This window comes from Gallinula chloropus, assembly GCF_964237585.1.
Source record: "Gallinula chloropus genome assembly, chromosome: 5".
NCBI classification, from domain to species: Eukaryota; Metazoa; Chordata; class Aves; order Gruiformes; family Rallidae; genus Gallinula; species Gallinula chloropus.
Window position 1 is genome coordinate 4,089,803 of NC_140090.1, and position 25,462 is coordinate 4,115,264.

Below are 25,462 nucleotides of genomic sequence, written 5' to 3' on the forward strand. Positions count from 1 at the left end.
TAATCTGGAAATGCATGAACAATATGTAAGGCGTTTGTGATGGGATTAATTTATTTTCAGAACTTGACGGTTGTTTGTTTTGTTGTGGGCTATTTATTTTATATATATATTTTTTTTTCCTTTTTCTCATCTAAAACGTGGGTGACTGGAAATCGAGCGAGTCAGTAATTAGCATTTACTTCTTTTTTTTTTTACCCCTTTTTTCTTTCTTTTTATCGTATGCATCTAAATTCAGTTTAGCTCTTTAAGGAATTGCCAGGCTGCCCTTGATTTATAAGGCAGCGTCTTCTGGATCTGAGAGGATCTAATTCAAATTAACAATACTAGAATCTGATTTCAGGATATTTGCACCGCGCTATGTATTTCATTAAGATATCATCACTTTGTGTGTGTGTCTCTGTGTGTGTGTGTGATGTGTCTCTGTGTCCACAGGTATATTTAGGTACCAACAAGTCACGCATCCTGCAGGAAAATAATGTTGGCATTTAGTGAATAGAGGCAACAAAACTTTTAGGTAACTCGTACCGGGTGAAGGAAATAAGTAAATATAAAGAATAATTAAAAAAAACCCAGAAAACCTTGTTCCCACCTCCGCATAATTAGGGATTTGGGCGGTAGCAGATCGCCAGGTCCGCGGGCAGATTTGCTTTAAGCCTCTCGGTGCCTGGCAGCCCTGGCGCACCCCCCTCCCGGGGAAGCCAGGCCGGCTGAGCCCCGCGGGCACCCCGCGCAGGCAGCGCGCAGGCAGCGCGCAGGCAGGGCACAGGCTGGTGTGTGTGTGTCTGTGTGTGTGTGTGTGACACACACACCGCCTGCCTCGCACGGACCTGCAGCTCGGGGCTGAAGAGAGGGGACACCCCGAGCGGAGGGGGGATTTGGTGACTATTTCTCCCCCCCCACCCCGCCTCGGCCGCTGCTCCCTGCCCCCGGAGACCCCCTCACACCCTCACCCTGCATCACGGAGGGGCACCCACTCACGTCTAACTCGCAGGGCAGATTTCACCAACAGATGACAAGGAGGGGGGGGAAAAACCCATCTCGGTGGCTCTGATGAGCTGCAAAGACACATGGCGGGGATGTGGGGGGGGGAGGTGGATAATATGTTGGGAGGGGGTCCCTTCCCTTCCTTCCTTTGCGATGCTTAATCATCAGAAAGGTGTTCTCTGCTCAGGACCATTTTGGAGTGGAAGCGCTGGCGCCTATCGCTCGCCTTACAGCCCTCGCTGTAGGCACACGTTCAACGCACGGTTCAAGAGCAGTTTATCTGAGCTTAATGTAAGTAAAAGTATAGTGTCGGATCGGCGTGCCGTTTGTTCCAGTTTTCCTCAGGAGGGGGAGGAAAAAAAAACCCTAAAAAAACCCACTAGGAAAGCAACCCCAAAGCGGTGCTGCTGGAATGGGTTTAACTCTGGTCAGAGGAGGGAAATTGTTTCGCAGCTCTTTAACGCAGCCCTTTGGGCAGCCTCCGCGCTCACCTTCGGAAAGGACCGTGCAAGTAGGCAAGACGCGAAGTTTTATCTCCGCGCTGAGGTTATTCCGAGCTCTTTTTTGAGAGGGAGGAAACGGCTACGGGGTTGTGCTGGGAGTTGGGCATGAGCGGTTGGGAGGCTCAGCCATATCAGCCCCCTTTGCAGATAAACGCCTTCGCTCAGCATCCCCAGCTCGGGCTGCCCTTTACTTACTTCGGTGTTAGTTCTCAATTACGTGCAGTGTAAACCAGCTTTTTGATTAACAAAACAGCAGAGCATTGGTTAAGAACACTTAAACTTCAAAAAAAAAAAAAAAGAAAAAAAAAGAAAAAAAAAGAAAAAAATTCCCCTGGGAAGTGGGCTCTGAATTGGTTAATAATGTGCAGTACTTGCTAAATTGCTGACTTCCAGATGTGGAAAATATCTTTCTTGTTTAGGACCTACGTAACCTGATTGGATTACGACAGAAGCGTCACATTGGAAGGCTTTTGAGTGATGATTTAATTAACCATACAGTAGAAAGCTGTATTTGCCAGGAAACCCCTTCCATATTTGCATAACCAATCCCTTCAGTGCAAAGGTGGAGTCTGGGTTTCTTCTTTTTTTTTTTCTTCCCCCCCCTTTTTTTTTCTATATGTAATTTTATTTTAATTTTAATACTTGAAAAAGGTGAAAAAACTTGTAACCTCCCCTGAAGTTCAGTCCCACGCGTTACTCGTCCGCGCTGTCTCTCTCTCTCTCTCTCTCTCTGCCCATCCAGCTACTTCCAAGTGAGAGCAGAGCCAGGAAAGAGAGAGAGAGCCCATCTCACCCCTGATCCAGATCTGTGAACAAAACAGATAGACTGTAAGATCTCAGCACGTTGGTGTTGGGTTGGTTGTGTGTGTTGGTTGGGGGATTTTTTTTTCCCCATCAGATTTAGAGCTGACTGTTCCAATAACCTGGACGCGCGCTGAAATGAAAGGGGAGGGAAAAATGCCCCCCAAAAAGAAACGCGTTAAAAGGATAAAAATAAAACGGCACCAAAACGAGCAGGAGTCAGCCAGGAGCTTATTCGCAGCGCCCGAACAGAGTTTAGTTTCTAGGCTTTACGTTAGGGCAACTTTTCCCCTCCGCAAGCGGCGAGAGCTCCGAGACAAGCTGGGAACCGGGACGGTGCGGGGAGCCGAGCGCAGGATGCGGCCCCAGCCGGCTCCGCGGGCGGGCGAGGCGGGGGGGATCCCGCCGGAGGGGGCGGGGGGGCAGGGATCCCGCCCGGGGAGGGCGGGAGAGGTGGGGGGGGGACCGGCAGGGATCCAGCCTGGGGGCAGGAGATCCGGCGGGATGCTGCCGGAGGGTGGGGGGGGGGGGATCCGGCACAGATCTTGCCTGGGGGCGGGGGATCCCGCCTGGAGGGAGGGAAGAGGATGCAGCCGGGAGGGGGCAAAACATGCACCCCAGGGGGGTAGGAGGGCAGAAGATGCAGCCTCGGGGCGGGGGGGGGGGGGGAAGGGGGACGGCAGGGGTGCACCCCGTGGGGAGCAGCGGGGAGCAGGGCAGCACCCCGGAGGGTGACAGAAGATGCACGGCGAAGGGGGTGGGGAGGGGGTAAAGGATGCAGCCGGGGTGGGGGGTAGGGGATGCGGCCCCCGGGGGCGGTGGGGAGGGGGGTTTCGGGGGGATGCAGGGCCGGGGCGCGGTGACTTTCCGCGGGGCGCCGCGGCGGGGGTGAAAGCGGCGGGGTTGGGGGGGAGGGTGGGGGGGAGCGCGGAGCGGCGCGGAGAGGCGCGGAGCGGCGGGGCGGGGGGCGGGCGCGGGGCGGGGGGCGGGCGGGAGGAGGTGGAATTGCATTTCTGCCGCTAAAGCGTTCGCGGAGACTTCAAGGTATAATCTATCCCAGATCCTTTCCCAGAGAGAAACTTGGCGATCACGTTTCCACATGATGCTCACGTTTGGTGCTCTTCAATTATCCCTCCCCACAAAGATAGGTGGCGTGTGTTACAGGGTCTCTCCTCTCGCTCCTACAGAAAAGAAAAAGAAAAAAATGTCATTAGAAGAGGCGTAACACGTCAGTCCGTCCCCAGGTTTGTGTTTCCTGGAGTGGCAGAAAGAGATCAGTCCTAACCTGCCCAGCAGGAATAACGGTCCTTCCGACAACTCTTTGCAAGGCTTTTTACAATTTCTTCAGGAGCTGCATCTCCCTTCACCTTTTCTCCTCCACTTCGCGGCTTCTTCATGCTTTTTCTTCTCACCATTTCTGGCCAAAACTACAAACAAGACTTCTCAGGTAGGTTCGGAATTTAATTCCATTTTCTCATCTTTTTTTTTTTTAATCTTTTTTTTTTTTTCTCCCCTCTCTTTCCTCCCCTTCTTTTTTTTCTCACACTACCTCACTCTCTAGCGGGCTTATTTAATTTCGATAGTATTTCATTTTAAGCGTGTTGCCTTCTCTCTGGCTTGTTTATGCTTGGGGGAGAAAAGCCTTTTTTTTTTTTTTTTTGTAATTATTTTGAATTCTTTTTGGCTTTTTTTTTTTTTAAACGGAAACCTGAAGTCACTTCGGTACCGCTCCGGGAAGGGGGCGAACAGTTTCGGGGCTCTCTCAGGGTTGTGCCACCACCACCCCTACTCCCCTTACCTGTCAGCCAGGTACGGGAGGTGCTTTTTTACAACGCGGCAGCAAAAGTTTTAGCGCTAGGAAGGGACTTCATCCTCCTGCAAAAAAAAATATTAATTTTTTTAAAAAAAAAAAATCTTACAAATTTATATATATATATAAAAATATATATATAAATCCCCCCACCCACCTCCTGCTCTTTTTATTTCAGGTTTCACATCCTAGCCCAGAAAGTTTGCAGGTACCTGTTAATGCTTTGCACAGGCTGAGCATGCAGAGCCAGCCCGGCCGGGCACCGCTGGAGCCCCGGGCAGGGCTCCCCGGCGAAGGATGTGTTTCCCCAAACAGAAAGTTTGCTGTTTTGTCTGCTTACTTAGTTTCATTTCTTTATTTTATTTTGTGAAGCTGGGTGAAGTAACACCTTAGCTTCTGGGATCCTAAAGGAAGAAGTGAAAGTACTGACTGGAACTTAAAAGTCGTTTACCAAAAAGCCCAAATAAAAAAAAAAATGCCCCCCAAAAAATGTAAACCAGCCAGTCCGGTCCTGTGGGAAGAAAAGTGTCCTCGGGATCTGCGGGTTTAAAATCATTGACAACTTTTTTTGCGGGAGGCTGAAGGGCAGGGAAGGCAGGGAAACGCATTTAAAACAATTCACCATTGGTCGTTTTGCATGAAAACGCCAATTGCCGAGGCAGGCTGAGGGTCCGGGTTCGCCTCGGTTCCTATCCGCCCCTCTCGCTACATCTGCCACGGTGATGCCACCATCGCCCACTCCAGCAAGGGGAAAAAAAAACCCAAACCCTGGCAAATACTAAAGTTTCTAGCACATTTCTCAGCCTCTTCCTTACTTCAGCCACACACATTCACATCCACAGAGCCACCAATTCACTCTGTCCAGGCGGAATCCCAAGCAGGAGAGTGTGAGTAAACACGCTGACCCCGCACACAGCCTCTCAATATTCCCATCTTCTTACCTGCTGGGGTCACTTGAAATTTTTTTAAAATATTTCATTATGTTTTTTAAAGCCAAGCAGGTTTTATAACCGCTGATGTCTGAGAAGAGAGTTGAGGCAGAATAAAAAAGACCTAGCAGCAACACACTTCACTGTTCAGTCGTGGTGTGAAGCTCCAGCAAAGTCAAAAGACACATGGGAAGGGAAAAAAGAAAGAGAGAAAGAAAAAAAGAAAGAAAAAAGAGGGGGGGAAAGAGCCTACTTTGCTGGAAAAAATAATTAAAATATTGATGAGGCAGGTAATATTTTAAATTTTTTTAGGGTTTGGGTAAAACTCCCAGTGCAGAAGACAATAGATGCGAAGGCGAGGGGAGATCCTACTCAGGAGAGCAAGGGTTAATTGCCCTTGTTTTACAGTTTGCATCTGTTACATCTTTTATAGCTCCCTGTTTAAACTAATCCTCAAGTCAAAGCATCTTTAAAGCTACAGCATCTTCTTCGAGGTGGACTGAGTTTCAGGAGCGTTCTTGCAGCAAAAACCAAATGCTCCTGCTCTCTCTTTGCCTTTGACAGATAGAGCCTCCTGCACACAGCCCTGGCACACAGACACACACACACCAGAGAGTAGGTCCAAAAGTTTACAAGTTGGGTGGTGGGTGTTTTTTTTTTTTAAATAATAATAAAAAAAAAAGCCAACACACACATGCACACACACACACACACACAAAAAACCCTAATTAACAACAACAACAACAAAAAAAAACCCAACCAAAAACCCAAAACCCAACTGAAAGCCTGTAAACTCTGACAGCGGTAGTTTTGATTTCTGTTTCTTTTCTGGGAAGAAAAAAAAAAATAATAAAAAATGACACTCTGAAGCTTTGTTTAACTAAGGGGCAAGGGGAAACCCTGAATATTGTCAAACTGACTAAAAAGGTGACAGAGGTTTATAATTACACTCCTCCGTTGTTAGGGGGAGGGGGGGGGGAGGTCTCCGTGCTGTGCTTTACCCCAAAAGGACAGGGGGAGAGCCATGTTTCCCTCTCCTCTGATCACTTGTCTGGAGTGCACTTCGGGGGGTGGGAGGGAGAGTGAAGGGGGGAGTAAGATAAGAAAGAAATAAAGGCAGGAGGGGAAGGAGAGAAAGCTAGCGCTTCGTGTGAGAAAGAAGTTCTAATGTCAAATTAAAGTAGTTTTCGGAGGAAATGGTCCGCCTAGCATTGAGTCAAACAGCCTACTGTAAAAGCTGTGCATTCCCTCATACGGTCATGAGTTATGACTCATTTGAGATGTAATTCTTGTCTCTCTGTGATCTGCTTTGCTGGTGCAACACACACACACACACACGCACACACACACAGACAGAGAGAGAGAGAGAGAGGGAGAGACGCGCTCACACACACACACACACACGCGCTCACGCAGAGGCACACGCACACACACACGCACACACACACAGGGAGAGAGAGAGAGAGAGAGAGAGACAGACCAAAAATAAATAAATAAATAAATACAGAAGAAATCTGCCCGGCTGGGGAGAGAGGGGGGAGCCCGCTCCGTCTTGCGTCCCACCTCCCCCGGCACGGCAAAGCTCGCCGTGTGCGTGGATGGGTTCTTTTTCGGGTGCAAATTCGGGTCCCCGTTGGCGCCCTGCATTTAAATGGGATATACCAATGCCCACATTGTTGCTGTGTTTGGTTGTTACATAGAGTCTGCGTGCTGCTGAATCAGGGAGTCGAGTCCATGCGAACTGCCATCTGATCCACTCTTATCAATGAAGCAGCAGATCATGGCGGATGGCCCCAGGTGTAAGAGGCGAAAACAAGCCAACCCCCGGAGGAAAAACGGTAAGCGGCCCCCCCAAGCAAACTTTTTCCGGCCGGTTCCGCCGCGGCGAGGGGGGGGAAGCCGGCGGCAGGACGGGGAGGGCGGGGAGGTGGAAGAGAGGGGAGGAGGGGAGGCGGGGGGGGGGGGGGAACGACGACGGGGACGGCGCCCGCCCGGGCGGCAGCGGCGGCGGCAGCGGCGCCCGCCCGGGGCTCGCCGCCCTCCTCCTCCTCCTCCTCCCCTGCGCGGCGGCGGGGCCGTCCCGCGGAGGCAGCGGGGGCTGCGCGGCTGCGGGGCGCCGGCGGACGGCAGAGTGTTGAGGGAGTGTGTGTATGTGTGTGTGTGTGTGTGTATGAGGAGGATTGCGGGGGGTGTTGGGTGGGGAGGGGGGGTAAGGAGCGCGCCGCCGCCGCCGCGCCCCAAAGTTTGTTGCGCGGGCGCGGAGCGGGCGGGCCGCTGCTCTGGGGTTGCGGAGAGCGACCGGAGCGGCGGGGCGGTGGCGGCCCGGTTCGTCCGCCTCTTTCCCGGGTCGCTTAAGCGCTGTCAGGGTCGGGGAACGGAGAGGAGCGGAGCTGGGGCGGTGGGAGGCGCGGAGCGGCGCGGAGCGGGGCGGGCGGCGGGGAGGGCAGCCGGCCCCGGGTGCTGGCCCTGGGAAAAAGCCCGGCAGCGTGAGAACCCCGAGGCAGGCTGGCACCGAGTTAGCGGCTCGCTCTCTCTCTCTCTCTCTCTCTCTCTCCTCCCTCTCTTCTTTTTTTTTTTTTTATTGTTAGGGACTCGAAAATGAAACTTCCTCCTCCCTAATAATTAATAATACTAATGAGTTCGGTGCCCAATTGTCCATAGTTGCCCTCTCCCCTGGTCTCCGCCGGCCGCGGAGGGCCGGGGCTCAGTGGGACGCGGTGTTCTGGGCTGATTTCACATTTGGCAGCTCTCACTGGTGTGGGTCTCTCTCTTTCTCCGTCTCTCCCCGTCCCTCCCTTAGTTTCTTCCTTTCTCCTCCGGCTGATAGTCTCTCTCTCTCCCCCACCGGCAGCTCTCCCCCCCCTTCCCTTCCCCTCCCCTCCCCACCCGCAGCCCCTCGCATGGCCATCCCGGCCCCACTTTCAAACAACTTTCCTCTCGAGGAGCCGGAGGAAGGAAGATATTTGTGTGAACCTGAACCCGTGCGCTTATAGCTCAGCTACTTCATTTAAGTGGAGAGGTGGAAGGGGAAAAGGAGGGGGGTGGTGTGTGTGAGGAAGGGGGGGGGGGGACGACACACAACACAACAACAACAACAAAAACCCCCACAAAGACAAGAGAATGTTGATTAGAAACAAATGATCCTGCCCCCCCCTCCTCTCTCTAGGTTGTGAGTGTGAGTGCGTGTGTGTGTGTGTGTGTGTGTGTGTGTGTGTCTTTTTCTTGTTGTGGTGGAGGCGTCGAGCCATATGGGGGAGTGATAGAGGAATTTTAGTCAGAAACTGTTCGTTATGTTACACTGGCTTTTCCCTTTGTGTTGTCTTTGATCTATTTGCTTGGCTTAGTATTACAAAAAAAAAAAAAAAACAACCCCAAAAACCCAATAAAAAAACCCAAAACCCAACTAAAATAATATATTCCGAGCAGCTTCCCAAGGATCCTTTCCTTGTTATCTTTTTTTTAAAGTCTCTCCCCCTCCACCACCACCCTTTACTCTTGTGTCTGTCATTATTTAAGGTGGTCCTCACAGAGGAGACCTCCCCTTCCCCTCATCTCTGGGTAATTTAGTAGACATTAAAATTACACGTAATGTTTCCCTCTCCTCTCTTGTGTTTCCTCTGTTCTTTTTATTAAATGTTGGTTATTGATTTTCTAAAATCAATGTCTGTTGTGGGGCTTTTTTCCCCTTACAAGTATCTAAAGCACGTTGCTGATCAACTGGATAACAAAAGCTTTGTGTCAAGTAGCCTTTTTTCTTATGTTAAACAGTCATTTTTGAGAGAAAAAGAGAATGAGATTTAAAGCAACGCATCCAGAAGTGCTCTTTTGCAGTAAAGAATATTCTGAGTGTTTGAGGGGGTTTTATTCTTCTTCTTCTTCAGCCTCCTCGCTTTTTTTTTCATACAAGATTATTAGTTTTAGCGTGTTAAACCCATCACATGCTCTGCGAGGAGGGATGCGGCTACGTGTTTAATATTTTCTTTCCCAACACGATTTGAGTCGCAAATCACACCCCCCACACCACCAAAAAGGAAAGAAAAAAAAAAAAAGCCCCTAAACCAACCCAAATAAACCCAACACCCAAACAACAAAGCAACAAATAGAAAGCTGGGTGCCTCTGTTTGCTTAGGACAGCGGGGATGTAGCCTGTACGCCCCGTTATTGCAGCCAAGTCTTGGGGAACAGGGATGGAGCGGGGTGGCAGAGATTCTTGTGGCTCCCATGCAAAAAATAATAGGAAGAAAAGGGGGGGTGGGGGGAGAGAAAAGAAAAGAAAAAGGAAAACCAAAAGTGTGTTTTCACGGAACTGCACTAACTTGGGAAACCACCACACTTGGGAGTCGAAAGTTTAATTGCGATGTTTTAAGGTAACCACTTAAAGATCCCTGCAAACTTCGTGTCAAGTGTGTGCGCTGGTTCCGCGGAGGACTAACTTCTCCCTTCAGTGGCTTGCTCTGGCCAAGGCTGTCGAAGGGAGGGGAGGGGGTTGGGGTTGCTGGGGGGTGGAATAATTCTCTACTTTCTGTCTGTCCACTCTTTTCCCTTTGTGCCTCCGTAATTTGTTTCTCTCATTCATTTTCTGACTGAGGAATCCGGCTCTGAGGAGCAGGTAGATGAGGCAGGGTGGGTTTAGTTAGGGTTGTTTGGTATGGGGCTTGGGGGTTTCTTTTTCATTTTCTCTTTCTCGACAAGCACGTATCCAATGCCTTTCCCGTTGGGAATTGCCCAGGATTTATCTGGACTGAGTGGATTTTTTTTTTTTTCCTCCTTCTTTCCTGGATTCGTGGAAAAGATGTCACTTCTGAGCTTGTGTCTTTGCTGATAACACCAGTAACGGTGATGCTTATCGAAATTAGACAGAAATTCCTTAGAAACGCAGCAGAACCAACATAAATTCTAAAAGCCACTAAATAAATGAATATATATATATATATAGATGGTCATCGAGGAAGCTAAGGGGGTGTAAGCGCAGTCACCTACAAATTACAGGCAGGGAGAAAACAGAATAATCCAACTAATGCCTCAGTGGGCTCCACGCCTGTGTGCGTGTCTCTGCGTGTGTGCGAGGATGGGCAAGGCTCGGGATTAGATAACGGGGCTGGATAAAATTACGGCGGAGCTAAATAGGGTAGAAAGGAAGAAAGCTCGGGATTTTCCCAGATAACGGGGTTGATCAGAGCTGCTGGAGTGAAGGAGAGGTGTGCGGAGAGGCGCGGAGGGGGGTGTGTGTGTGTGTAGAGGCTGAGAGGGGCGATATGGAAATCAATGAGGGGTGAGGCCCCCCCCTCCCTCTCCCCCCGGTGAATGGCGGGGGGGGGTGGTGGTGGTGGTGGAGGCAGGACGGAGGATGGGAAGGAGAGGACCCCGAAAGCGGGGCGGGAAGAGGAGAGTGAGGGGGGGTGGGGGGGGCTGGAGGTGCGCGGAGCGGCAGCCCAGGAATGCGGCGGCGCTCCGGGAAGTTCAGTCAGATGATTCCCAGCGCCTGACTCACTTCGCGGCACTTTCACTCGGGAGAGAAGTCTCGGCAAAGGAGGAGGAGGAAGAGGAGGAGGAGGAGAGGGCAGCGAGACCCCTTTCCGCACGGGCGCCCCGCGGAGGCGGGGGCTGCGCCGGCGGTCGGTGCCGCCGGTGCGGTGCAGCGCGGAGGGGTGCGGAGCTGTGCGGAGCAGGAGCCCCGGGCAGGCAGCGCTGTCCGGCCGGCCGGGTGCCCTGCCCTGCCATGCCCCAGCAGATGAGCTGCCTCTCCCCTTGCTGTTGTGGTCTGGCGTTCGGTGGGAGGGTTTTTTCCCCCTTCCTGGTCCTCTCCCCCCCCTCCAAAATAAAAAAAAATAAAATTAAAATCCCCAGCAAGGAGGGGAAAGGAGGGGGGAGGGTGAGTAGGGGGGAAAGTTGGACCTAATTTACTCCAAAGTTTCAGTAAACAGCTCTCTTTGATTCCTTTGCCATCTCGCTTCCAGTTGTAAAGAAAAGGGAGAAAGTTCAATGCTTTCAGGGCGTCTGATCCGAGGGAGAACACAGACCAAACAAGCAGACACGATTATACTCGCTCAGCGCCTTTCCCCAAAAGATACCCACGCACCCTCCTTTCGGGGATGCTGGGGAAAGGGGGAAGGAAGGGGGGGTTGAGGGGGGTGTGTGTGTGGTGTGTGTGTGGTGGGGGGGAACCCTCCTTCACTCTTCCCACTTGAAAAAGAGAGGGGAGGGGGGAAAAAAAAAAGCAGCAAGCAAGCAAGCAGCCTGCTGCCTTTAGTGAGTGGGAAGTGAGGCTTGTCTTCCCTGCCTGGAGAAGTTTGGAGGTAGCTAGACTGAGGCTGGGGTGTGAGGAGGAAAACTGCTTTTTGTGGGATTCAGGTGGCACAAGGCAGAGCGGACACCCGGGAGCGCTCCTTTGCCCGGGCACCTCCGCAGGGCTGGGAATCCGTTTGGAGGAGATTGCTTCCCAGAGTTGGTTACTTGGGTAGGGAGACGAGCTTACCACCTCCAGAGAAAGCACCTGGAGAGAGGTGTTAAAAGATTCATGCAATAAACGCGAGCGGCCGGGGAGTGGTGACTATCCAAGCTACGCTTCTCTCGCTGCAGATTCATGTCCAGGCTGAGCTGTGACATGGAGCACAGGAGGTTGTTTTCTGTGTCAGGGGCTGATCTATTTATTTTATTCGGAGTTTTCGAGAAGCCAAGCGAATTTGGAGATGGGTGCCTGATTTACTCTTTGCCATCCGTGACCAGTCGTAGCTCGCTGGCTTTTTGCTTATTCCACATGTTCCTCAAGGAAAGTTTTTTTGAGGGGGGGGGGGGGAATTTTTAATTGCTGCAAATAAAATGCATTTTCTGCCCGGAAAAAGCCATATTTGAAAAGGACTTGTGTGTGTGTGTGTGTGTGTGTGTGTGTGTGTGTGTGAAGGAAAGGGGGGAAAAAAAAAGGAAACCATTACAAGTTAATTATCGATAATTATACATAGCCAACTGCCCAAGGTAGGGAAAATATATGAAGACTAAGATGCAAGCTCTCAGGACAGACTGGTAATATTCCCCAAGAAAAATATGTGTCTCCCTTTAGAGTGGAAAGAAGGGTGTTGATTCTTTTACAGCAGCCCCACATTCATTCCAAGAAATAGGAAATTCTTCGCCTCACAACAGTTTTTGGCATCTGCATTATCCCAGTGCTTTTTAAGGTGCATTTTCCTCTCTGTGAAAGGGAACTCTTTGTCTTTTTTTTTTTTCTTCCCCAAGACCATGGCTTCCCAAGGTAGACACTATTTTGTGCCTGTCACACAGAAAGGGAGTGCAGGTTTGCAGTGCTCACAGACAATTGATTGTCTGCCCTAATGTGTTTCATTTACATGTTTATAACGTCAATAGTGCTGGGGTGTCCACTGTACCATTCATTCCAGCATTCCCACAAGGGTGCAATTGTCTGAATGGCCAAGTCAGACACCTTTTTGATTGCTCTTTAGTTGTCTTTTTAGAGTATGGAGGGGGAAAAAGGAGAGAAATCTGTGATGCAGAAACACTAGTTGAAAATATTTCAGAATTAAACGTCACCATGAAAGCAGATGTGAGCATTAGGCGAGCAATATATTTTAACTAAGGTTCTGAAGGTGGAAACAAATTCAGAATAGAGGGGATGGTGACTGCACGCGACATCCAGTCCCGGCTCTCAAATTTTTTAGGCTTTTTTTTTTTTTTTTAGTGATTTCTCGTTTTCATTTTCATTTCAGCCCCTGTAAACGCAGCCACCTCATAACTCTTTCTATGTCTAACTGTAATTTGCGATATATTTTCCCCCCATTATATATTTACATATCTCTGTTTATGCCAGCAGAGTCAGCTAACCACTTGGAAAGTCTATTGAGAGAACATTTAGGCTGTGAGAAGTATAAACTTTAAAAAAAAAAAAGGAAAAAAGTAAGATCCGAATATTTCTTCATCAAGCATTTTTAATGTTAAAAAAAAATGACAATGCCTAGGCTTTTTCTTGAGGCAGCTTAACTTAAATAGCTGTGTACCAACTTCTTACGCCTGCGGTTACCATCGTCTTGCGCTTCTGAACCTTCAGCAAAGTGTTTCTAGGAGTTTCCAAGTCAATAAAAGATTACTTTTTAAGGTGTGCTGTGCTGTTTTGATACGCCACACTGTCCTTTATCATTGAAGTTGCTTCTGAGGGAGGCAAGAAACGACTTGCTCGTGTTTCGTACCCGAACAAATACGCCACGCAGCTTAGTGAAACTCACACGTTGCGTATACACCTATATGCGTATGGGCATGGATATGGTACTTATAGGTACGCCTGGAAATAACGGTTCGCATTCCAAGCTAGATCATTCCCCCTGTAAAAATGATGCTGATCCCAACAGCTACAATTAATACAAGTTGACCTGATCCGTCCGTGATCCATAAGGGAAAACAGCACCAAGTCCTGTAGCTTCTCCTCGGGAGGTAAAGCGAGGGAAAACTTTTTTTCCTCTCTCTCTTTTTTTTTTCTTCTCCCCCCGTCCCCTCCTTATCTAATTTTTGTTGTAATTTTTAAAAATGTCTGTTTGTGGGGAGATTTTTTTTCCTTTTTTTTTTTCCTTTTTTTTTCCCCCTTTTTTTTTTGTGCCTAACAGGGAAGACACACACAGTAGATGCACCGTTAGCTGAACCCCTGACACGGCGGTCTTTTGAATGCCTTAGGTATGATTTCACTTTCGCTCACATCAATGCTGACCTGAATGCCTTTCATATCTGATCCGCTGTGTCTCTCCCAGTAAACATCCCCTGAGGGGAGAACAAAGAAAGGAGCTCTTCTTCTTCTTAATCACAATTCAGCCCATTCACCGCCGGCAGGCTACATTTGCATTCTGCAACAGAAAGCCAAGATGAAAAGAGAAAAAAAAAAAAAAAAAGAAAGAAAAAAAAAAAAGAGAGTGAGAAGAAGAGGGGAAAAAAAAAAAAAAAGCAGAAGGGTGGAGGCTGAGTAAAATAACTTAGGTGTTTGTAGCTGTTTGTTGGGCTTCCCCTAGTTACAAGCCTTATATAGATCCTGCTCTACCCAGCCTTGGCTCTTCTGACAGGCAGATAGTGTTACAAGATGGCATGCCTGTACTATTCATGGCCACTCGCTCTAACACTTGAGGTAGAAAGTGTCAGAGAGGGATCAAATTCTACTCTGAGAAGTCTGTTATAGTTAGGGTCAGGTGTGTGTACTCTCAGCTCTTGACTGCTGCCTATTATTTTGTTTTAATTACTATTATTGTTTACTCACCGTGACCTTGGGGAGCGGGGGTGGCCGGGGGGGGGGGGGGGGGTGAGACGGGCTTGGCCACCACCGGCGAGCAGATTAGCGCTGAAAAATCGCCCTTTCCCCTATTTAAATATACAGATATATATTCTTCCCCATATATACATGTATATTTATTACTATTCTTTTCTTTGGAAGGGTCGGGGCGGGTGTTTTTCGCGGCTGGCAGGGCAGGGAGCGGTGGCGATGCTGCGGGCTGGGGGTCGCTCGGCCGCGGCGGTGGCGGGGGGTGTCCCCGGGCTGGCGGCCGGCCCGGGGCTGAGCCGACCCAACGGGGGGAAAAGCAGCGACTCAGCAAATCCTCAGCGGCACCAGAAAATGCGCACGGAGGAGGAGGAGGAGGAGGAGGAGGAAGGCGAGATTTGTGGAAGTTTCTCTAGCTGGGCTCCCTCGTGGGGTTTCGTAGTCACGTTCATGTACATTTTCCGGCTGTCTGCCCCACTCCCCGGCCGTCCCCGGCCGTCCCCCCTCCCTCCTCCTCCCCAGATTTGCCTGTTTGTTTGTTCTTCAGAAGCTCTTCTGTGCTTTTAATCAGACAGTTTAAAATATATATATATATTGGTGAGGTCTTTGGTCGTAGCCACTTTTTTCTCACCAAGAGAAGGTTTATTTATAACTGGATCTTGCTTACTGAGAAGTATTTAAGCCCTTTCAGGCAGAGCTGTCAAAATTTCCTGTGTTGTTTGCAACATGTAAAAAGTAATATGCAGTTGCTGGTGTTGGAATAACCGGGGTAGTGCAGAAATCTCAAGTGACAAGTTTTCAACTACACTATCTCCTGCCGACCAAACTGTCATTTTTTTTTTCTCTATTTTTTTTTCCTCCAGAAACCACTTTTAAGATCCTAACAGGTTTTTTTTTTTTTCTTCCTTCCATCAGCAAATAGATTAAACGTGCTAAAGCAACTTCGAGAGGGAAGAGAACAGTTTGAACAATGAGGAGCAGGAGGGATGTCTTATTTTCCCGTAGCTGCTATGGCAGATTTCACTCATAAGGAGCACACTAACCGAGATGTTACCAGTTGAACAGAAGCATGTGACACAGATTCCTGATTTTTTCCCAGAAGATTTACAGAATTTACAAAAAGAGATTATCTCTACACCTTCCACCCTCCTAACCACCCCCATGACCCAAGCAATGGAGGATTTAGGCAGATTTACTTCAGTAAACACCTTTGGACACTTGGGGAAAAGTAGGAGTCTGTTTGCAAAAGCAGGCTTTTGTTAAGTGAGGTGCTGGATAATGCTTTACCAAGCAGCTGTGATATTAACCTACCCAGTAATGCTGGAAAGAGCGTTAACTCCTTGTGCGCTCCGGGGCCCTGCCCGGCGGTGGCCACGCTGGCCCTGCAGGTACTGGGCCTGGGAGCAAGGGGAGAGGTGTAAGGGGGGTTGTTCAGGAGGGCACAGGCTAGGAGGTGGCACTGCTGAAGCCACAGCAGCCGTTCAACCTGACACATCTTTTTCTTGGTGGCAGTTGAATCTTTCAGGGTGAATCCATCAGATACAGGGATGGGAAGAGCTGTGAGGTATGGCCACGAAAGGCTCCTCCATCACTTAGGGGTTACACCTATGTGGCCACACGTGCATAGGTGCTCTTGCGTCCACCCTTACATAATCTATCACCTATCCAGAGAGCTCTCCAGGAAAGCTTGTGAGCATTGCTGAGGGAGGGAGGAAGGTCAATTTGGGATTCGTGCTTGAGCAGTGGAATAGCTGAGAAGTTATGCCGGCAAACCTGTACGAGTGGCTGCCCATTAACTCCGGGCTCCTGGCCTTTGAAGGAAAGCCATCAGCTTTCTGGGGGCTTCACCTTCCTGATAGTGAACTTTATTTTTTTCCCCTTTTTCTTTCTTTTTTTTTTTTTTTTTTTCCTTTTGGCAAGAAAGCTGCTTACTGCTCTTTTTTCTGAGCCATTAGAAGTAGGATTTAATAAGTTAGTTATTTTTGCTGGGCATAAGAATAACTTTACAGGTGTTTCCTTTTTTAGTTTTAATAAAATCGCGTTATTTGGGGATTTTTGCTGTCAAAGGTTCTTCTTCCCCCCCCCCCCCTTTTTTTTATAAAGTGTAGGTGTCAATGTTAGAGCAGCCACAAATGTGTGAGAAAGCAAAGGGTATGAGACATGACAGAATTAAAGGTGTTTGCTATGTTGTTACCCGTGTGTCAAGCTGCAAGCTCCCTTTGTCACAGCCTCCTGGAGATTTGATAGTGCGGATCCACTTCCCTTCCAAGTGATACAGCAGTTTCTAACTGGGGGGGGGGTTAAATGCGGTGCGGTCCTTCCCGTTGCATATTGCTTCCCCAAATACATTTAAACACCTCGACATCGTGCACACTCCATTACTCCCACCTTACACAAGGGTGCTGTGCACTCAAGCACCAGGACAGCAGCCATAGCATTACAGTATCTGGCATGGAGCGTCATTTGGCAGGAATGTCATCTGCCAAATCATCCCATAATTACGTTTTATGTTATTTGTATGAATGACCAAGCATGCAGTATTCCTTTTGAAATCAAAGGAAGGCTTAAAACGCGTTTTTGAATACTTTCAGACCATGGTCAGGTCACAGTTTGGGAGTTGAATTAAACTGATCTCATTTGTGATCTAATTGAGGTTGGCAACAACCTTAGCGGTAGCAATAACACACAAATACGAATCAAAGAGCAGAATTCAGCAAATCAGATCTTTTGCTCGAATTCTGCCTGGGAGTTATTCTCCGACTGCCAACAGAGAAGTTAAACTTTGTCCCGCTTCTCAGCGGCGGTGCGAGCCTTGCATATTTTTCGGGTCCTTTGACAGGAAAAGTTGGGTTGGATGGATGGGCACACAAAGGCGAGGAGGGAGCTGTGCCTCCCCGGACAGGGAGTGAGAACCGGGAGCAAGGCGCAGCGAACTCGTCACGTCTGTTTCTGGAGAGAGCCCGGTGGTTCGGAGCGTAGGAGGCGGAACGGGGGAACATGATTAGGAAGGACGAGGGAGAGTGGAATAGGTCGCTGCAAACAGCGGCGGTTATTCCAAGGGAAAAGTCAAGGCAGCTTCCTATCTCTGCATCCATCGCTGCGGATTCCAGGAATGTAATTACCAGAGTGGTTGCGAATTGTTGACAAATTTCCCCGGGTCTGCCGGGAGCTGGTGTTTGCGAGTGGCGGGGCTGGGACCCGCGGCCGGGCAGGCAGCGGCCCCCACGTCAGGGCGCTGAGTAGGGCAGCGGGGGCCGGGGCGGCCCCGGGGCGGCCCGGGTGGAGCGGGCGGAGAGGCTCGGCCCGGGCAGGGCATCCCCGTCGGGGCGGGCGGGCAAGCGGGCATGGGGCTCCCAGCGCACCCCCCATCCCTCGCGCTCAAGACGGGATGCTGGCGGCTCCCTCCCCCGGGATTCCACACACCCACACCCTCCCCCCCATCCCATACACACACACCCGGCCGGGCCGGGCAGGCGAGGCGGCGGAGCGGGGCAGGGACCCCCGGCGCTACCCAGAGCGGGGGGACCCGCTCCCTCCTCGCAGGTGGGCGCTCGGCAGAGCGCAACCCTGGCGTCGGGACCGGCCGAGAGCCGCTCCCCCCCTGGGAGGATCCCCCCTCCTTCCTCCCCCCCTCCTCCCCCCGAGCCGGGGTACCGGCCGCGCCGGCACCGCGGAGCGGAGCGGGATGGAGCCGCAGCCGCAGGCGCGGTGCGTTTGGGCGGGGGCGTGCGGAGCCGCCTCGCCCTCCCCGTCCCCGCGGCAGAGGTGTCAACCGCATCTTTGGGGCGGGGGGGGTGAGTGCGGTATACGGGACACGGGGTCTCAGCGCTGTCACCCGGCGCTGCCGAGCGAACCCCTCCTCGGGGCGAGGTGAGGTGAGAAACGCAGCGGGGCGGCCCGGCCCGGCTGCTCCCGGGGAGGTGGGTTCCCCCCCTCGGCCCCCGCCGGGCTCCCGCGGCGGCGCAGCCCCAAACTTCGCTCCAGGGAGGGAAGGAGGGAGAGGAGGAGGAGAAGCGATTCTGCGCTGCCTGCCGCTCCTCCTGGGTCTGGGCTTGCGAGTGTGTCCTCAACTTCCCCCCCACACCCCCCCCCCCCCTCCTCCGGGCCATTATTTTCTTTGACTAAAACCTGTTTACTCGCCTCTTTGTTTTTTGACGTTAAACGAGTTTCCATCTCCTACTCCTGCGGATTTCTAAGAAATAGATAAACCATTATATTTCCCTCTTCACTCCCCCCCCCCCCACCCTACACACTCCCCCCCCCCGGCTCGTATTTTAAAGCAGCGATCCTGACAGCAGTACTATTATTGCACTTTATGTTTTAGTGGATGTTTGCTGTTGCTAGTTACAGCAACACTTATCATAAGACAGCAAGAAAAGAGTAGTCCCTGGTAATTAAAGTAATGAAATATTCATTTACTCTACCTTTTCAGTAGTCTCACAAATTAGGCTGCTACATTTAATGCCTGCACTGCCTCTGTTTTTATTATAATGGCAGCTTTCGCATCTGCAATTAGGACTAATTCTGACAGTTACAATTTCTGAGGGATGGTAAACAGTGAACGAGATGTGCAGCAGTGGTATTACACGTGAAAAGCCCTTGTCTCTTTAACCTTGTTGTTTTTTTTTCTCGCAGAGGTTACCTTTTCCCGATGGTGCAAAATCGACTTGACATAACTGTTCATCAGTTTCAGGGTTTTCCCTGGAGGTATTTGCATCAAATCAGCCCAGTCAAGCTTCAAGTTGAAATTGGCAGGCCAGAAACTGACAGGGTAGGGACTGGGAAAGAGACAGCTAAAGTGCAGGCAGCGAGCTGACAGCAGCGGCGGGCAGGCAGGGGGAGAGGGCTCGGCACCCCCCGGCTGCCGCGCCCCGACCCCCCCCCCCCCCCCCCAACCCCCGGTGTGTGTTTGCGTGTCCCGGTCCCTCCCTGGTTCCCCCCATCCTTGAGCTGCAGCGGTGGGAGCCGCGGTTGGTACCCAGAGGAGGCTGGTTGGGGAAGATGGGGATGGTGGGGGATGTAAGAAACATAAAGGGTGGGGAGGGGGGAAAGGAAAAGTGATGTAAAACAAAGAGAGAAGTGCTGGCTGAAGTTGGCGTCGCTAACAAGCTGATTGAGCTGCGAATCTTCTCGGAGTGGTGTCGTGCCTGTGCACTACCACTGCTAAGAGAAGTGACGGAGGAGGTTGTTAATACCAATGGAAACGTATTTTGATCAGCCTAGGAAAAAAAAAAAAAACCCACCCACAAAACCCAACCCCAACCTAGAGAGACGTTCATCTGCAAAGATAATTACGTTTAGAATCAAACCAAACATTTCACTGAATATGTTATTTCATTTATCCTCTGTCACAGGGCGGGCTGGGGTGTTTGTGGGGGGGACCCTTCAAGTAGGATGACAAGCAAATTAATTTTTAATAGATTATTGGCCAAATCGGGATCGTTCCTTGTGACACCCCCCCGCCACAAACACACACATCCCCTGACAGAATTTTATGTGTTTGAAAATAAATCCAAATCTTATGTGGAGTGGAAGGGAGCAGCACAGCAAGGAACAGCCAGCACCGTCAGACCCATCCCTGCCTTAAAGGTGAAAAAGAGCAAAACTGTCTTACTTTCCTGGGAAAGAGAGCTGACAACACATATATCCCCCCCTCCACTTCTCTCCCCTCCCTCCCCCCAAATATATATATGTAGTCTTTACCAGATGATTAAAAATCCCCTCTCACTTTTCCTACCAGACTTGTGCTAAAGTAAGCCTTGCTTTCAAACAGTTTTTCAGCTGTGTGTGTGACAGGCATTGGCTGATCTGCTGATGCCCATTCGACAGGCACTGTTGAGCTAAAGTGGTGTGACGGCACAGTTTTGTTAAGCTGTGAACAAAGGGCTGGAGATGCCTCGCTGGCATCATCCATGTGCATATTGGCCTTGTCACAGTTTTGCTTGATTTAATGCTCTGTTTATTCCTAGATATTAGAACTTAAATTCCAAACAATATGTTTTCATATACCGCACACAAACTTTATTTTAAAAGCTTTTGCTCCCAAGAACTACAGATCCGTTTGTCTGTCCAATATCCATGCAGGAAACATTTAAAACACAGCTCCTAGGAAAAAAAAAATAGGTGGCTGGTAGCATCTTAACTGTTATCCAGTTAAAAAGGCGAGGAGGAGAGAGGGAGGATGTGGGATTTCAGTTTTAAAAAGTCTTATAAGGGTGAAAGATTTATTTCTTCTTTGATCATTTGTTGAGAGTTGTTATTTATTTCAACAGTGGATTTTCTTATAAGCTCCTGAGGAGAGGGTAGCCCGTGTGCAGGCAGGGCATGCAGGATGGACTTTTCCAAGCGCTGCATCATCCCAGCGGTGTTGCTGGGATAAAAGAGGTGCCTTGCAAATACCTGTAAGCACGGTCAGGGGGACTGCTGGCAGGCAGGAATAAAGCAAGCCAGGCTCTGTCAGGTTAGTGGGGGGGAGTGGGAAAACAGATTAAGATTTTAAAAAAGAAAATAAAAAGGTAAAAGCTAAAAAATTATATATATCTGCCTGTTCATTAGGCAGCCATAACTTTGTATCATCTCAGCAAAGACTTTCAAGAGAAAAACGTGAGCATATGGAGCTATTTTTAGGTTCTGATTCTCTTCTTTTAGAGATGCTGTAGGCTTTAACTCTAGAAAGTTTGGGGTTTGTTGGTAGTTATTTGTATTTTTCTTGTGTCTATGGTGGGTTTTTTCCCTCCCCTTCTTCCTCGTCTTCGTAAACTCTCTTCAGGTTTGCTGCAAGTGTTTGCTAAGAGATTAGTTAGCCAGCTTCCATGGCGGAGGTAGCCCTGGGAAGCAGCTTGTTGCTGGGAGGAATGCTCGGTAGGGTCAGGGCGTGAAGATAGAAGGAGCTGCCCAACTGAGGCTGGGGAGCAGGTATTTTCCTCTTTGTTTCCCATCAAAGTGCTTACGGAAAGGTTTGTGGTGAGACATCAAATCCCAGCAGGAGCACAGATGTTCCCACTTTTACAGGCTTACCAACGAACATTTCAGCTTAAACAAGTTTATGAAAGGAAAGATTTATTTATTTTTCCCTTAGTAGATGCAGCATCTTAGTTTGATTGTGTAAAGATTGTATCGCTCCAGCCACTCAGGCTTATTTGGTCCAAGGCACCATGCCTTACTCGAGGGCTCTAAGTAGGGACGGGAGAGAGAGGGGTGGAGGAGGGGGAGGAGGGAGCGTTCAGCAAAAATGAAAGTATTCCTTCTCCAAACAGTGCAGTCTGGAGCCTAAATCTGAAATTGAATCTGCTGGGCAGAACCTGTACAATTTTTCTACCTGCCCTTAGTCTGCTTCCTTTCAACTATGACAGTTTTACTAACTGGAATGAATGGCCTCGCTTTCTCCGGTACCTTTTCTCAGCGTGCGTTTACATCGAGCACTTCAAACAGAGAGCTGGGTGATATATGTAGGGGGACAGCTTGCACAGAATAAGCTTTAATGGTTAATTTTTTTGTATAGCTTTATAAATGAAAGGGACTTAAACCTACTAGCAGTATAGATCACAAGACCTTATGTGGTCTATTCTTCTCTAGATGCACAAGAGATTTACGTGCCTAAGTCCCATAAGAGTTAATGGGAGTTACGCATGTAAATCTCTTCCACAGTGAGATAATAGACCCTTTTATGTATGGATAGCTGGATTCTTACAAAAATCACCTACTGAACAGTAGACTTTATGTCCTTCCCTCTTAACAAATATTTATAAAGTGAGCAGGCCAGCAGATGAGACCAGGAACCCCCCAAGATGTCTCCAAATCCCCATGCCCCCTCCTCCCGGAGGGTAGCAGCACGGGAGCCAGCAGGTCTGCCTTGTCTCTTTGGCTTGGCGTCCCAGTTTCGGTCTACTGTGGGTGACATCTCAGGTCTGGTGGCTGTGGGGTAGTACATGGACTGATGTGGTCTCTCACCTCCTGGCAAGTCCTAGTTGATGGAAACCTTGCGCTCTGTAGGTTGCACAGGAGATTGGGAGGGGGACAGCTGCCACCTCTCTGCTGGCAGGTCCACCCCCAGGGCTGCGGGCAGCACAGGTAACCTCTGGGGTGTACCTCTCCCTGTGTCCTCATGCCCCATCCCACCCATCCTGAGGAATTCATGGCCCCGAGGTGGGAGATGCCCAGCAGAACCATCCCGGACTGCTGGCAGAGCAGGGTGGTGGTGTCACCGTCTCCCAAAGCCCAGGTGCTGCAAGCGCCCGCACATCTGCTCCCTTCCCGACCTCCCTCCCTGGGAAAGCAGGCAGGCTTTGCCTCCGACGGGTATGGGCTCCGCAGGGATATATATAACTCGGACGATCTGTATCTGCCAGCCATGAGTCAGATCGAGATCTTATCCCTCTGTAACGGGTAGCTGGAGATAGCTGGTGCCACGGCACACGCGTGTCAGGAACGATCCCGGGGTTTTGTGAACCGCGGCTCTTTTTGCCATCATTGTGTCTTTCCATCACTCTCCCGCTCCTTCCCGATAGCAATCTGAGTTGGGCAAGCTGCAGATGCACCAGCCCTCAGCTCCCAGGCCTGGCAAAGCACCATCCCAAAAAAAAAAAAAAACCCAAACCCAACCCCATGACCTACCAACCCAACCTTACACCATGAGACAGATTAAATCCAAGGGTTTCTACCAGCGTCGGGATGGGAAAAGCCCATTGTTTGTTGATTATCGTACCATCAGCCCCGGCTGGTACTAGGATGCTCAAGGAAAGCACACTTCGGTTACAGTTGATTTTCAGATTCCAAAATGGTGCTGCAAAGTCTGTGCATGCCTAATTATATTTTATGCTAGGCTGTGCAATACAAAATGTATGCTGCAGCAATCAGTGAGTTAACAGTATCAATCAATTTGTAAACAGATGAAGTCACTCATTCCCAAACTGGTTTTCCAAAAACAATTACTAAATTACAATAGAAAAAAATTGTACAGTTACTGTATTTGTGTGCTGTGTTACAATCAACATACCAGGGAAACAAAACAATTTAATGCAGAAAAATCATCATTCATCTACATTATAATTGCTTCTTTTTCACATCTACAGGGCGGTTAATTAAAATTGTGATTAAATGCGGTCGCGCTGCCTAAGATGTCTTGCCCAAAACAGGTGGTACAGAATTTAAAAGTAAAAAAAATGTAATTAGCATTGGAAATTGAGAAATTGCCTGTAAGAATCAGTGTTAATTTCAGTCAGTGATGAGGTAATTTATAAATGAATGCAGTGGAGGCTGTGCAAATGCACAATTGCCTTCCTGCCTATTCTTAGCATTCTCAGCATGCAGGTGAAAATGTTTTCAAAATATTGAGGTAATTTGAAAATCAATCCGTGCATTCGGTATCTTTTTTTCCCCTCCCCGTTCGCAGGGAACGCTGAACAAACGCTGCCAGAGATGGCACAATGCATCAGTTTCACACTTTTTTGGGGGGGAGTGGGGGGGAGAGATGCTGCGTGCGTGTCGTGGCATCAGCTAGAGTTTAACTAAACGGAATGTTGTTTGGCTAAGATCCCTTACAGAGGCCCAAAAAATGTCCATTGAAGTCTTCTGTAATCCCAAATATCTTCAGCTACGGTCCGTGTTTAAAGGATGCACTATCAGAACATAAAAAGTCGCAGCAACCTGCGGTGAGTTGAAACAGTGCAGCACAGACACCACAAAATAAGAGAGATGCTAATACAGCACGGAAATCATACCCATTCCTTGTTTAAAATTAGTAAGGAGCACAAGAAAACCCTCGGTAGTAGCCATGCTTTCTGTAAAAACTCTCATTTTTTAAAACAGGCATTTCAAATTTCAGCCCACAACCATAAAAGAATTGTTAACTAGGCTATGCATACAGAGATTTATTTATTTTTCCCCTTAGATGAACTTTGTTTATGGGTATTTTGGTGCTTTCTCTCTAAACTTTCAGCCAGCAAATGAGAAATGCTAATTCCTAACACAAAAAAAAAAAAGAAGAGAAGAAAAATATGACCCGCAGATATGAAGAGCTAGAGGCAAACCTGACAACAAACAGATATTAAAGATTTAAAATCCTCTTGACAGTCCAAAAAAAAAAAAAAAAAATCCAAAAAAATCCCAGACACACATTGCTGGAACTGACATTTTCATGATTTGAACAGTCCTCGTCCCCCTGTTCGACTCTGCAGAGATCCCTGGCTTAGTTATCCCTGTGTCTATTTAAAAATAACTCGGGCTTTCGATAACGTCGGTCGCTGGGCTGGGATATGTGAAAGCAGTTGGAATTTTTCAAGAGGGACGTACAGGTGTTGGTATCAGGTTGCTGTAAAACACACGGTGGCTTTTGAACGGAGCATGCTTTAATTAAAGCAAGCTGGTTTTCCTGCAGAAAGGCTGATTTAGCCATGTAATTTAACTATTGAATCCCCTTCTATTAATTTTTCCTTGACACATAATAATGAACTTTTCTTCTGGCTGACACTTGTTTTTCGGTGGTGGGTTTTTTCCTGTCCTTTTCTTTTCTTGGTTGGGCTTTTTTTTTCTTTTTTATCCCCTCTTTTGAGAAACCTTGTGCACTTCAGAGGTGATTTTAATGGTATTTAATTTACCCATACAACCCCCCCACCTCTGTGAACACTTTAGGCCTAGGAGTGGACAAGAGTAAGACTATGCTCTATTGGACTGCTGTGATGCTGCGAGGATGCAGGGTTGGTACTGGGGAGGGATGCACTCCTGGCCCCCTCTCTATCCGCAGGCAGAGCTGTGGAAGGTGAGAGCAGCATCAAGTGCCATGTGTGCTCTCTGGCGAGTCAATTAATGTTGCCGTGCTCATTTTCCCTGTCTATGAGAAGGGGAAATACCACCAAACTCATTCACAGGGCTTTTGCAGAGCTTAATATCTCTAAAGCACTCTGCCATTCTCTGGGACTGCAGAAGAGTGAGGAGCATTCCTTGCTTCATCAGAGGGCAAGAGGATGCCAAGGAATTGGACTGAGAACAGTGTGAATGTATGTTTCTAATAATCAAATTCTCAGAGTTTGTTACACAACTGGTTATTCTAATTTAGAAGACAATATGGCTTTTAACCGTCCCATCTCCCTCCACGCCCCAGTTTTCTGTCACCAAATGTAAAGGAGCTAATGGTAATCACTGGAGCAATGATGATTATTGACTGAAAGGTATTTTAAAACGTGAGCTTTGTTAT

At 49.1% G+C, this 25,462-nt stretch overlaps 1 protein-coding gene and 1 long non-coding RNA gene across 6 annotated transcripts in view; one reads left to right on the top strand and one right to left on the bottom strand.

The window, feature by feature from the left end:
- Positions 1–1,787: 1,787 nt before the first annotated feature.
- Positions 1,788–6,000, bottom strand: LOC311192955. 2 transcript variants are annotated; one of them, XR_014617364.1, is made up of 5 exons: positions 5,040–6,000; positions 4,087–4,163; positions 3,574–3,715; positions 3,399–3,469; positions 1,788–2,293 (listed from the first exon to the last, which is right to left on the bottom strand). It is a non-coding gene; the product is annotated as an uncharacterized lncRNA (long non-coding RNA). The 2 variants fall into 2 exon arrangements; XR_014617365.1 differs by lacking the exon at positions 5,040–6,000 and adding an exon at positions 4,311–4,390.
- ZEB2 (zinc finger E-box binding homeobox 2) overlaps positions 3,024–25,462 on the top strand; it is a 118,003-nt gene continuing 95,564 nt past the window's right edge. Inside the window, exons 1-4 of one of the 4 annotated variants that reach the window (XM_084265640.1) lie at positions 3,035–3,045; positions 3,476–3,532; positions 3,637–3,735; positions 6,728–6,865. In XM_084265640.1, coding sequence (XP_084121766.1) covers positions 6,793–6,865 — 73 coding nt within the window. In that variant the 5' untranslated portion in view covers positions 3,035–3,045; positions 3,476–3,532; positions 3,637–3,735; positions 6,728–6,792. Of the gene's footprint in view, positions 3,046–3,207; positions 3,533–3,636; positions 3,736–6,727; positions 6,866–25,462 lie in introns of those variants that run through there. The other 3 variants (XM_084265642.1, XM_084265639.1, XM_084265641.1) reach the window with 3 other exon arrangements.